At 38.9% G+C, this 14,471-nt stretch overlaps 1 protein-coding gene across 4 annotated transcripts in view; it reads left to right on the top strand.

Annotated features, from left to right (window-relative positions):
* RAI14 (retinoic acid induced 14) overlaps positions 1 to 14,471 on the top strand; it is an 84,232-nt gene that overhangs the window by 42,772 nt on the left and 26,989 nt on the right. For all 4 annotated transcript variants that reach the window (XM_069880085.1, XM_069880087.1, XM_069880088.1 and 1 more), the window contains exon 3: positions 6,781 to 6,911. In XM_069880085.1, the coding sequence (XP_069736186.1) occupies positions 6,781 to 6,911 (131 nt within the window). The remainder of the gene's footprint in view (positions 1 to 6,780; positions 6,912 to 14,471) is intronic.

Below are 14,471 nucleotides of genomic sequence, written 5' to 3'. Positions count from 1 at the left end.
AACTGCTTCCTGCCTTCCCCATGGAGCTTTTTGTGCCCACTTCAAATAGAGTTTGTGCTCTGACACAAATACAATCTCCACTGTCAAACAGACCTCATGCACTTTGCTGGACAATTACCATAAGTGGGCACAATGGCTCCAGAAGCAAGAGAAGGACCAGGGATTCACGCTTCTGGATGTTCACAGGTTATTTCCATTGCTGCTGCTGTTTACACCTTTAAAGAAATTCCTGTGTAAGCTTTGTGAGCTGCAAATGTTTTGTCTTCTTATGTAAATAAAATTAATATAATCAATCACATAAAACAGGGAACAGAGATGGCCAAGTGAAGCTGGAAAAGTATTTCTTTTGGAGAAATTAGTAACTTTTAGATAATACCACTATAAATTACTTTTAAAGCCGTTGTTACACTTTGTTTTTTTGACAACCTAATTAGAGGTCAAGACCTTACTTGTGGTGAAGTTAATGAACCTATCATCTTTTGGCATGGCCTTTGGGGTCCTGCTGCAGTGGGGTGCGGTCAGCTTGCAGTGCCAGTGGTGCTATATATGCACTGTGGGCAAATTTTGAAAGGTACAGGAAACAGCTGGAGCCAATGCAGTAGAAAGGCGGTCTGGAAGACGAGCGGAGTCTGGCACCTGTTAAGCTCTGATGTCCTGGAAGCTGCTGCCACAGACTTGGACAAGCTGTTGCTGATAAGTTCAAGAACATCCTGCCCCTCTTCCAGGGAGATGTCCACTCTCACCATACAGTTTTGCTACTGGCTCATACAATCTCTGTACTGGGGATAGAGGGCAGGGAAAGGTGTAGGCTCTTTACCCACATGTCACCAACTGCAAGGTTATAATGTTTTCAGATAAGCAGTTCTTTTGAGAAAAGCTGTCTCTGTTGTTTTATCTTTGAGGGATGTTTTGTTTAGTGAATGCATTCTTTACAATAGGATTGTTATTTTTTTTTTTATGACTCTCTTGGGAAGTCTGGCACATGTGGACGTTGGGGGATGACCTTGTGATGCAGTGGTGTTCGGTGTCTTTGCCATGCGATTGTTTGTGACGCCAGTCTTTAAGTACTCCTTTCCTTTTCAGACAGTGAGTTGCTGAGTTCGAAAATATCAGGAATTTCAATTTGCTACTCAGCTTCCCTGTAGTTCTGATTTCAGTTGAGATAACATAACTCTGTCTCCAGTAGGTTTGCAACAATGCAAGGTCACTTAAATCATCTCCTGTAGGCTGAATGCCAAAGATAAAGAAACAAAGTTGTTATACAGTTGATGTTTGCTCAGGTCTCTGTACAGGGGCTGTGTGTAAGTGCTGGGCTGAACTATCAGTTCTTGTTATATGTTGCTATTTCTTACATGATATTTACTGATAATCTCACAGGCAAAGTGAGTTAGGATCCTGATGTGGTGGTGATGAAGGCAGAATAGGTACCTTTCTAAAACATATTTTTTAATAATTGAGCTTTTCACTTAGTGACAAAGAAACCTGTGTAAAAAAGGTAGTGCAAGCATTAACTATAAAAAATAGGCTTTGATATGAAGGTTTCTCTTTGGACTCAAACCAGTCTGTCAACTTATCAACGCACGGTGTGTAATTCCAATGAGGAAGGGTGTTTACTGGACAATTTCAGCAGCAAGAGTACGGTTACTACCTTATTAGTATCTTGCAGCCATAGAATTATCTATAGGTCTGCAGAGGAAATAACCTGTGGGTAGGGGAAGCTTAGACGAGACACGTGGTTGACAATTGTCAGTATAGTTACTGCCAGTAGGTGCTGCAAGTGTGTGTGGCTGTGGCTGATGGAGCTGTATTTTTGAGAGGTCAGCCTGTCTTGACCACGATAATGAGCACTTTGCATTTGGTTGGAGTGTTGTGCCCTTTTTAATCACTAATCCTAAACTCATGCTGTAATTCAGGTCGATCGGTTTTCTCCTGCCCTTGCCTTGCTCCATTAGCCTTGTTCAGACAATGCCCTGGTGTGACAGAACATTTCTTGGTTTATTAAAAAACTTGCATTTCTTGAGCTTTAATCAATTTTCCTTTCCATTATTGCTACCTAGCTTAAGACTATACAAATATTTTTAAAAAACAAACAAACAAAAAAACAACTCAAAAACTATCAAAACCAAACAAACAACAAACTGCCCCCCAAACCTGAAGAAGTAACAAATGGAGAACTGATTTTGTTATATGAAGCTGAAATGTATGTTTCATCAACTGAGTTTTGCATGTGTTCACAAACCATTGTTACTGCAGAATGTTAATTGTTTGAAGGAAGGCTGTTGATAGCTGTTTGGCATGTAGCCTACAGAAGCAGGAGGGTGAAGATAAGAAATCTCACATGTGCAGTCTTTTCCAGGATCAGATTCTTCCAAATTCATTGCATGTGTTTACCTTTACACTGAGCTGCTTGGCTTTTTTGTTTTCATGCTACATGTATAGCACCATGTGTCATGCTGTACTAATTGGTTGTATAATTTGCATATTGGCAACACTGTCAACATAAAAGCTAAAACCAAAGAAGTTTAGCTTTACTGCTGGTAAAAAGTGCCTGCTTAGCTGCTCAAGTCTGTTTTTCTTTCTCTGATGCTATACTAGAGACTTCCCTGAAGACCCTGCTGCTACGATGTGTTAACCTTCTGTCTGATGTGCCCCAGATACACGGGCTCAGTATGTTGCATGTCTGGGCATCTCTGATGTGAGAGGAAACATTTATTTGGAGTACCTGAAACAGTGTTAGTAACAGGATTGAGACTTTCCCAGGGCTATTTGGTGATTGGTATCTTGGTACTTGAATGAAATGTGAAAGCTGAGTCAGTGGGTGTAGATAAAAGCAAGGGTATCGTGCTGAGGAGCCTTATGATGGAGGAGGCAGGATGTGTAAGTGGGGCAGATGAAGAAGCATCTTTACAGAAGCGTTTGTGCAGCCTGGCCATGAGGAATAGCATGGTTTGTGGGGTTGTGATGGAGGAAGCGTGGTGCAGTGAGTTGATGAAGTTAAGGTCTCCAGTTATGCTGGCCACCTCAATCCTTCTGTTACTCTTGGTAGAAGATAATATCTCTTGTGCATTTTTTCCAGGAGGAACAACTGCTGCTACTGCGTGACAAATGGCAGTTCAAGTTGGCTTTTACACTGGACAATATTAACAATAGCTACTATTACCCATATATTTTGCATCATCCCAGAAATTACATCCCCAGTCTTTGGTAGATACTTGATGATAAGTGTGACTTGTGGGCGGGGTCAAAACTAGACTAATATCACAAGACATTCAGAAGTTGTATGTGATGCAACAATCACTATCTCTCTTCAGAGATCTGTATTTTCTGATCCCCTCTAGGCAGCAGTGACTGTGCAGTTCTTAATCACCTGAGGCACTGTGAGAGTCCTGCTGACTTAAATGCCTCCTACTTGCTTGCCAAGTCCGTGGTGCAGTGTCTTTCTGGGTGTCGTAAATATTCTCTTTCCTTCTAGAAATTTTTTTTTCCTCTGAAGACAATGGGTAGTCAGGCTAAAATTCCCTGTTGGAATGGATGTTTTTGAGATTGGCAGTTGCATGCTATTTATTTTATTAGCTGTACCTTTAGCTTGTGGAATGGGTCGTACAATGCTGCTGTTTTGAACATGATGGAGAAAAAACAGTACAATCCTATCAGAGGAATACTTGAGCAACAGTTGATGCCTGCATAGTTGTTTCTTCTGTGGACAGATCTATCCATAATTCCGTTTTTAAAATAAAATGAGATCTGTAAGTAGATTTATATAACTTGCATGTGTGTAATTTTAAGAGAGTTTCAACAGAAAATGAATGTCTCCTCTACAATAATGACAACAATTTATTGATGATCTAGAATGGAATTTTTGTTGCTTTTAACGAAAAGATGCGTATCTTCTGTCTGAGCAGTACAACATAATGACTTTTAAGCATCTTATGTAGAGCACAGATATTTTAGTTTATAAAAGAGCATAACTGCTGCACAACAGTGAAGGGAAACTATATGTTTTCTTTTGTGTCCCAGAAGCACAACAAATTGCTGGTACAATAATGTTAAATGTGTTAATAACATCAGCAAGGAAATCTGTAAACATACAATTGGAAGAACTAATGTAAGCAGATTAGGTATGTGACAGTCTCTAGAATTATTCATGCCTTTAACAACTCTGAGTCACAGTGCTTAGAAGAAGAGACACTAATTAGATACAAAACTGAAAATAGTTGTCTAAATTACCAAATACAGATCTTCTGTCCTAGCCTTCAGCCTCTACCACTTTCCTTTAGGCAGGAAAAAGGATTACCATCTTGGTGTGAAAAAAAAAGAAATATACGCTGATAGCCTTTTCTTCATACTGAGATCAATCTGATAGAACTGAGTGTTTTCAGTGTTTGTGTGAGAAACTGTTTTAATCAACATTTTGTTCAAGTTTGGTTTAGTTTAGTTCTTAAATACAAGGGAATAGGTTTAGCTGTACAGGTAAGTAGGAAGCAATTTTTTAAATGAGGCAACTTTAAGTCTTCAGTTGTTTGTGTGTAGGTGTATATTTTTTTGTTACCAAAACAGGTGTGGTTGAAAACTAGATTAAAGTCTGTATTCTTGTAAGAGGCTATACCAGATGTCATAAAATGTTTTACTGCTAGCATGAACGTGACATCATTTTGGAACATCAGAATCACTTTAAGAACACTCCAGGCTTCCCCATTCAATATCTATATATCCCCTAGATGCAGTTTCCACACTAGATAAATACTGAGACATAATCTGGGACTCAGCTGCGTTAAGTTTCCCTTGGGTCTGTGATGTTAATGGTAGTGTAATCATATACAGGAATATAGTTACCTCAGCAGCCTTTCAGAGGAGAAATTGACTCTTGAATTTAGCTTTGTCTTGGGAGTTGGCATTAATGCAATTGCTTGCTTATACTGGAATACCATATATTGGATTATATGTCAATAATATTTCTACTTAATAGCTGAAATTTGAAGGAGTATTAATGAAACTGCTTCTTGAAGACATGGCAATTTTTTTACTAAAAAGCTGAATGCTATTCTGAAAGCTGTTCTACAAAGGATTTTCAGCAGACCATAATCTAAAAAATTTCCTGTAGCTTGTTCTGTTTCATGTTTCAGAAGTAAACTGGTTATTTCAAGTCATGAGAAAATCTTATGTGTTGTATTTCTTTTTCAGTGTATGGGTTAGTATTGGGTTAGACATGTGGTGGGTGTGTAGATTTTCATGTTACCCAACATCTCCTTCTTTCTTTTCCAAGATTTAAAACAAACAAGCAAACAAAAGTGCAGGAGTTAGATTCTACAGTCATCTTGGTGATGTGTCTGTAAGGGTGATTCATCAAATATCCTTTATTTAAATATCTTATGTGTCTGAATAGAGGAACAGGACAAACTCCAAAATGAAAGGCATACTATGCTGTTAAACAGTGCTGACTTTCAAGACTTTTATTTACCATTAGGATATATTTTTAACATTAGGATATATTATTTAACATTTTAATAATGAGCTTCCATGGAATTCCCCAAATGAGGAGTGCACAACGAGTTTCATTTTTGGTGGAGCCTGCTACTTGGCTGGCCACTCATTGTTATGGAGTCTAAATATTGCTAGGGGAAATGATTTTTTTTTTTTTTTGCTGATGTAATTAATGCTCTTGGGTCTACTGAGGTTTATTCCAGTGCTGTAAGAACAAGGAATATAACCTGCTTGATGTGCATTTACCATCTATCACTACCGTAAGACTGCAGCTGCTCTTTGTCTTCTGTGTGCCACTTCCCTTGCAGAGCTGCCATTCATACTCTTGGTTCCAGGTGGTGGCCTTTTAGCCCCTGACTGCTCTTCCACTCAAACTGCAGTCTACTTCATGTTTGTTTCTTTTATTATTTAGTTTTTAAACAGCTAGTAACCTGGAATACTTTTTTTCTCCCGTTCCAGTTTTGGGAATGTGTACAGCCTCTGGAGTTACTTTGTGTTGATGCACACTTCCTACACTTTTCCTCACAGGTCCTAAGAGAGAAAAATTGAAGTTTTCGTTCAGCTCGGGGCAAAAAGGTCTGTGTAGAGCGTGTTAGGAAGTAGTGTCTTTTACCTGATTCAGCTCATGAGAAGAAGCCAAAAGGGTTAACAGATTAAGTTTGTAAAGATTTAAATGAAGGACAGTCATCTTCTCTTTCAGCAGCATTAGGGATGTGCCATCTGAGTGGTTGTTTTGCCTGTTTTAAAGACAAATTAGGAGTGAAAGCTCAATAAAGCTAGTTATGGTTTGCACAGGGCAAAGTCTTAACCTAGTACTCTCTACAAAGTGTGAGCTGGGAAAAGTCTTAAATACGGAAAGTTTTGGCTGGCCTCTGGCAGGGTGTGAATCAGCTGAGGCAGGTCATTGCTTATCCACGTGTTGTACGCAATGAAGGTCTGATGGGACCAGTGCATCTCCTAAACAGAAACCAGGACTAGACAAAAGGAGCACTTTTTTAAGTACACAAAGAACAGGTGGACTTGTTTTCCCTCTACTCCTGTTCTGCAGTGTTTCCATTTTAGAGGTCGTCTCTGGTGATCACTTGGGACCTGGCTTGAGCCATTAAAGCCTTGAGGAACTTGTGCCACACAGCTTGAAAACTACTTTTATGCAACTTTTTCTGTGCCGTTTCTTTGAGTTGGACTTTTTTTTTCAGCTTTCAGTGGTGATAAATGTGAACAAGATCATACAGGAGAGCCTGAACGCAGTGCTGGTACTAATAATATTTCTCTCTTTTTTTTTTTTTTTCCCAACTCCAGACCAATGAGTGGAATAAGAATGATGATCGGCTGCTGCAGGCAGTGGAGAATGGTGATCCTGAGAAAGTGGCTTCGTTGCTGGGTAAAAAGGGAGCCAGTGCCACTAAACAAGACAGCGAGGGCAGAACTGCGTAAGTCCAACTTAAATTTGTGATTTAAGCACAGGAGAGGGGAAAAAAAATCTGGCTTTGGATTCATATGCCACTTGCATGAATTAAGAACCGGAGGCCATCCTGACAGCGAAGTTTACTTTTTCATCTGAAGCACAATAATTGTATTTGTATATATATATGTATTGTATATATTTATCTGTATTTGTGAACCTACATTTACAATGCCATTTCAGAATCAAACAAGCTTTAGAATAACTTGAAGCTGGATTGCTGGGTAGATTTGTGCTGTTTTAGAACAAGGTATTTTAGAACTTGGGAATTCTGTGGCATACTACAGTTTGCACACTCCAAAAGGCATGAATCTTTGCAACTATTTTTTACATAGACATAGACATAAGACACAGACATTAGTATAAAGACATAGAAATTAAGACTGGTTTTCTTTCTAGTGGGTTAGTTTGAACTGAAGCTATGGTGACTGAGATTTAAAAACCTTGCAGATGCTACTGATACATGCAGGTGTTCCTTATTTTGATTGAAGCATGGCAATGAAGTTTTATGTGAATGAGATTCCTTTTGCAGTCTTAATATATTTAATATATAACATTTGTTTCTGCTATTCTCTTTGTTTTCCTGTGAACATTTTGAATTGTGGAAGATAAAAGGTTCCATTAAGAAAACTACAGCCAAGCGATTGCTATCGTAAAACTTACTTTCTTATGGCTCAGAAAGATGATGAAATGGGTTAATGATAAATGGCATCTCATAACAGAACCAAAGCCTTCATAAAATTCTGGATAGATGGGGAGACAGGAAAATGGTTTCTATTCTTGAAAGAGGCAGTGCAAGGCAGTTTATACCAAATAATAAGTTCTAATGAATTAGCTATGAATTAGGTTTATTGAGTCACACTGTACTTGCTTGGTCTGTTTTGGTTTCTTATTTCTGCTCTGCATCTGAGGAAACTGAATGATGGCAGTGATTCATAATGACTTCTTATTGCAGAAGTTCAAGTCTTCTAATTACTTCAAGTGGGCTTTCTCTACACTTTAATATGTTTTTAATTTTAAAAATTTGCATACATGTTTTCTTTTGAACATAATCAAAGCATGACTTCTATTGAATCTTCTGAATTACAGCTCTGTTTAGCATCTCATGTTTTTACAACCAACATAACTTCAGAACTAAATCTTAGACTGCACTGTATCAAGCGTAACACCTAGTTTGCAAGTTTCATATATAATTTGAATCTGAAATTTCTCTAGGGAACCAAATAAGACTGAAATTATTAATAACTATATACAAGACTCTTAACCTCTAAGAAGCAGGACTGTTGTAACTGTAGGGATCTGGTGCCATGATTTTCAGCTTTACAGGAATACACTACAAATATCCTTTTTTTTCCCCCCTCTTTATTTGCAACTACAAAGAAGATGATTATCATATATTTGTATTAATGATGCTGCTACTACAATGCATATAAAAGTACTTCTTTTAATTGCTAGGAACAATTGTGAATTAATGCAGTTAGAAAAGCAAAAACTCAGTTTTATTTGAAATTGGCCAGAGATGTCAATAACTACAAGGAAGGATTCCTCAGGTACGTAAGCAACAAACAGCAACAGAAGGAAAACAATGGCTGACTGTTATAAACAGGAGAGGTGAATTGGTCACAAACGCCACTGAAAAGGCAGAGGTTCTAGACATGTTCTTTACCTCTGTCTTTACTGGTGTTGTTGAGCCCCAGGCCTTGGGACCAAAAACCCAGGTTAATGCAAACACAGACCTACCATCAGTGAAGGAAGAGTTGGTATGTGAACTGTTACAGGAACTTGACCCCTACAATTCAATGGACCTGGACATTATCCACTCAAGGATGTTAAGAGAGCTGGCTAATGTCATTGCGAGGCTGCTTTCCATAAGTGGAAAGAACTGGCTGGCCAGTCACACCTGGAGGGTCGTGTTGAATAGCTGCTTTTCAAACTGGCAACCTGTCATAAATGGGGTACCCCCAGGATGGATATTGTGTGCAACACATTTTAGTATCTTCATAAGTAGCCTGGATGGTGGCTTCAAGCGTACCCTGATAAAGTTTGCTGATGGTAGCAAAGTGGGAAAGTGGACATTTTGGAAGGGAGAGCCACAGTGCAGGAAGGCCTGGCTAGCCTGGAAGAGTGAGCTAACAAGAACATTATAAAGTTCAACAAGCGTAAGTGTAAGGTCTTGAACCTGGAGAACATAATCCAGGAGTGCAGTGCAAGCTGGGATCTACCCAGCTGGGGAGAGGTCCTTTGGAAAGGGTTCTGGGCTTCCTGGTGGTCAACAAGCTCAAAGGAGCGAACAGTTTGCTATTGCAGCAAAGAAACCTTATGGGCTGCATCAACAAGGGCATCACCAGCAGAAGTCATCATCCTACTCAGCACTTGACAGGCCATACCTGGAATCCTGTGTTTGGTTTTGACCCCTGCTATACAAAAAAAAAGCTGTAGACAGACTGGAGAGGGTCCGGACAAGGGCCTTTGGTGGTGACCAAAGGACTGGGAAGCCTGCTACATGAGGAAAGACTGAGAGGACTGGGTTTGTTCAGCATGTTAGGGAAGATCTTATCACCACGTTCTAGTATTTACTGGGTAATTAAAAAGAAGATGGAGGCTCCCTTTTTACAAGGAATCACACAGAAAAGGTGAGGTATGATGGGTACAAGTTACTCCTTGACTGATGCCAATTGGACAAAGATTTTTTCCTAATGAGAACAGTCAGTCAATAGAATAATCTCTTCAGGGAAGTGGTGGACTGTCTAGCATTGGGTAGGTTTAAGATTTGGCAGGACAGGTGCTGGGCCATCTTGTCTAGACCGTGATTTTGCCAAGAAAGATTGGACCAGGTGATCCTTCCAGGTCACTTCCAATCTGGTGTTCTGTGGCTCTATGAAGACCTCTGCTTCTGTTTGTTCCATATGTTCATTGTCATTTATGTTTTTAGTTATTTCTGTGTAGTCATTTAAAGGAAAGCTTGAGAGAGAGAAGAAAAATAGTATTGCTGTGATACACAAATACAATGTGTCAACTCTGATTTTGTTTCCAGTGCTTTGGGAAACTTAGCAGACCTGCTCAGGTTATTTTTGTCTCAATTTTGAAAGATAGAGACTGACAGGTGGACAGGCAGTGACATTGATCTGGAAAGACATACCTACCAGAGAGTATCATGATGCAGAACTGTTCTCCAGTACGGCTTGCTAATAATGGACGGTGTCTTGTTTGCATTTTCCCCACTTGGGAGTCTTTTTTTAGTGTGTGCAAAATGAAGCACAGCCATCGTTTCTGTACAGGTAGACTTGTTTCTCCTATGTTTGTGGTGTGATACCAGAGCTTCATTCCTGCACAGTGATTCTGTGTGCCTAACAGCTGTTTGGCCTGATCACAGAAGCTCTGCTTAGAGGCATTGACCCTGCCGCAGCCCAGCACTGACGTCTGTTCATGGCCTGCAAAAGCATGTTACTAGTTTGTTTGCTACATCATCTGTGACATGGGAGGTTCTCCTGCTAGATAAGGTGCAACCTGGAGAGGTCTTTTTGGGGCAACTGGCTACCACCCTGGTCAGATTTCACTGGTTACGTTTTAGAAAGTGGCTTGCAGTGCCACATGGAAAGGGAGCACTTTGGATAAGTGTCTTATTGACCCTCGGGAGCATATATTGATGAATTTGTTTACATAATTAGGCTGAATGTGACTAACGAGAATAATATGATAGATTCAATTATATAACAATGCGCATAATGTGATAAAAAATCTTTGGAATGTGCTTGAAAGCAAAAAAGGAGAAACAATTACATAGTGCAGTATAGGTTTGTTAGGCCTGTCATTGTCTATTACCTTGAGATGTGATATGTTTCTTTTAAGACCTTTTCTTTTTCTGTCTTTTTGTTAATAACACTGCAAACAAAATTATCTGTACTGCTCAGATCTTTATTTGAAGTGTAGTACATATATGAAGTATAGTATATGTTACATACTATTGCATTATTTTAAACAGGAAGTGGAGAGGACTCTTATTTTTTCAAGCTTGACGGGATACTTCTTAAGTATTTTTGTTCAGTAATGAAATGGCTTCTTAATAAAATGCTTAACCCAAGCAGAACAGGGACTAGAACTCAGGATTTTCTGTTCGTCTTGTTAATTACTTGATGCATCATTCCATTGAGACCTGCTATGATGTGCTCCAGCTCTGGCTCAGTTTTGGATGTAACCACCAAAATTTCTCCTATTTCCTGTTTTTCCTTTGCCCTATAGATCCTGTTTTTGTGGCTTGCCCACATGCAATAAAATAGAGATGCTTAAATTAATGAGGTCTAGGTACCATTACATTTCTTAGAGGTATTATTTACAAGTTTTAATCAGGAGGTTTAATTTCTCAGCAGTGCCTCTTTAAAAAAAAAAAAGTTAAAAAATCTTCAAGGTAATAAAATTAGCTATTTAAGACTTGCCTGACTTTCTATAAACAGCAAATCAATTTTAAGGCCATGGAGCAAAACCACCTTTGGCATAAGTTGACACAGACCTAGTGTTGCTCCCACTTACACAGCACAGACTGTTGCCAAGCACACTTGTAATAGAACCTGTCTGGAAATCTGACTCTGCTATTGTAGTCTTATTCTACCAGAGAGGGTTTGTGTTTTGTTTTAGGGGTTTTTTTTTTGTCCAGCTTCCTTAAACAACAAAGCAATGCTTTATGGTTTAGAATTTGATTATTGAAATCCCACTTAAACTATCAAATAAGGGGGTTTCAGGGAGGGCTTTTTCAGGAGAGGATAGGATTTATTGATGTACTTCACTTTGCACAAGAACAGGTGTTCAAATGGACTGCTATCAGAGCATGGCTAAAATAAGGAAGACCACAGCGTTCTCTGCCTGTGTTTTATCTCTAGCAAACAAGTGGCTAATAACTGGTTCTTTTTCCAAAATTTCTTGGAAAGTTTATTTACGTGGGACATTTGGGTATAAAAGCTTTTGTCTCTAAAACTTTCCTGAAGGTCTTTCTGGTTCAAATCCTCTTTGTCCCTTTTTGTTCCCCTTCTCCCCTGCAGCATTATTATGAATATAATTAAATTAAGATGTTGACATTAAGTTTCCTGAAAAATTACTTTCTACATCAGACTAACACTTAGAAGTCTTAGTGAAACATCTGGGCGTGGTTGGGCAAAGTTCTACTCTGCCAGGATACTAAATTGGGCTAATTAACTTTCTGTTATGTTCAGTATGAACCAATTGTTAATGTACAGTGACAGGAGTTGCTCTTAGTTCTGTGACGGAGCAGCAATATTGAACTTCGATTTTGGAATCTGGCAATTCGTGAAAAAAATCCACATTTAATACAAACATTACTCTATTGTCACTCATGCAGGCTTCTAAATGAGATCCATGGAGTGAAATTCCTTCTAGTGATTAGTTCCTGGCTATGACTGAAATTGTATAGACCATTTCTGATGGTTTTCAGTACATGACTGCTCACTTAGACTTGGAGACATTGTGATCCAATTTTTTACTTCTTAGCTGTGCTTTTGGCAGATCTTGAAATCAACAGCATTAAGATTCTCCTATATGCATTTTTAAACCAAGTTTTTATAAAATTCTAGTATTTTTATACCTTGAAGTTATTAAAAAAATAAGGGAAGGATGCTGTCTTCTGAAGAAAAAAATTAATTCTTTGGTTTGATTTCAATTATGAAGATTCTAAACTTCTTCTGAAAAACTGAAGCTTTTTACTTCCTATCTTTAGTGATTCCTATGTTGTAAAACAAGGAAGTTCCACTTATTCAAGGAACTAGCTCCCTATTTCATATAAAGTTCTTCAAGCACTGTGAATATCCCAAGGGGTTTTGCATCTTACATGCACAGAACTTCCTGAGGTAATATCAAGAGTTCAAATAATCAGCCTGTAATTTCTTCTAAGAGTCGGCTTGTGTGTTCTGTTTTATACTTGCTTTTTCACACAGGCTGATAGGATGGCTATTCTTCATAAACTACTGTATTTCGTTATCGATTAGTAGGGCTGTCATCTCAGAAGAAAGCAAGTCATCTTCAGAAGGACCTTGTACCCACATTCGGATAGCCTGTGAGCCACCCATTCCAACCCTGCTCATGGGTAGGGTTGGCCAAACCTGTAACGCAGCATCAGGCAGCTGGTGGAATTTCTTTTAAAGCAGTTTCATTTGCAGAGCTGCCAAATACCCAGATTTTACCAGATCTGGCCAAGTTTCAAGAAGTTTGTCAGTTGCACTTGGATCAGAGCATAGCCTAAATGGTTGGCATTTTTTTGTATGCTTGGCTTGGAAGCAGCTGCAGCTTGTTTTGTGTTGAGGTAGAACCTGGTGCCCAACTTTGCATCAGGAGTGCTCTGCCTGCTCCTTGCACTCCTCTTATCTGAGCTGGCAAGGGAGCACAAGGGAAATGTGCCTTTCATGAATTGGGCCAGAACCAGTCTCACTAAGGCTAGAGGGGACAGGACAAAGTTGTTTTTCAGATTTATATCCGTATAATGGGCTGCAGTTGTTTTACATGTTTTTCAGAGACTTATGCAATCATGTGAACTGTATGTGTAGGTTTTAATTACACCAACTGGCTGCTACTGGCATAAAAATCTATGATCTAGGAGGGGAAAGGGAACAGACAGCCAAAACAGGGCAATGTGCAAATGTTGGCTTTATTTCATTTTCTTTAGCTTCTAAATGATCTTTAAGGCAGTAGTCTATGCTGATGGCTGCTTATTTATTTGGCTTATATATATCACTTTGTTTTTTCTGCTACCTGCTTTACAGGTACTTTCTGTGTTTGGAAATTACTAACTGGAAAATGTAGGAAAGCTCTGAAGCTGCCTTTTCCTGCACTTGTCTACATTCCAGTCATTACTTGTCTTCAGAAATATGGAAAAGCTTTAGTGGTATAGTTGTTCTGAAATGCAAAATAAAAATATATTGCCATACTCATTTAAAGAGTTTATAAAAACAAATGTTAAGAGGTCATTTTAACCAGTGGTGTCTGAAGAATGTTACAAGTAGATGAGTCACTAGGAGTACATATTATTGCACTTGGTTTGCAATTCCCCTGTGAAATAAGACAAGCTCACTTTATACAGTTTAATAAAAAAAATCCAAGTAGTTCTGTTGCTTCAAATCTGAAAAGATCTGAAGTGGTTTAAGTGTAAAAGTCACAGAAACTGTGTCATGTCACGCAAGGATATCCATGCTCTTTGGTTCTTGGAGCACTATATGCGGTTCTTAAGCCTTGCTGGATTTTCATGCAACAAAAATATTTTGTTTAGATTAACTTTTACTCAGTTGTTCTCTGCCTTTCCAGCCTTTTCCTGGCCTCTTGTTATGCTAACATGGTTTGAGATTTCCTTGCTCCAGTTTCATGACTTTTCATGTAATAAGGTGGTTATTAGCATTTGCTGGCACTTAGGCAGCAATACTATGTGGGTTGTATTGGAGGATGGAGGCAAAGGGAGGTGCTAGTCATGATCTCATTGTTAGGCTTAATTTTAACTCTGAACTATGTTCTGGCCTTGCAAGAAGATTCAGCA

The sequence above is a fragment of the Phaenicophaeus curvirostris genome, chromosome Z (genome assembly GCF_032191515.1).
Source record: "Phaenicophaeus curvirostris isolate KB17595 chromosome Z, BPBGC_Pcur_1.0, whole genome shotgun sequence".
Classification (NCBI taxonomy): domain Eukaryota; kingdom Metazoa; phylum Chordata; class Aves; order Cuculiformes; family Cuculidae; genus Phaenicophaeus; species Phaenicophaeus curvirostris.
This window is presented reverse-complemented; position numbering and strand designations above follow the sequence as displayed.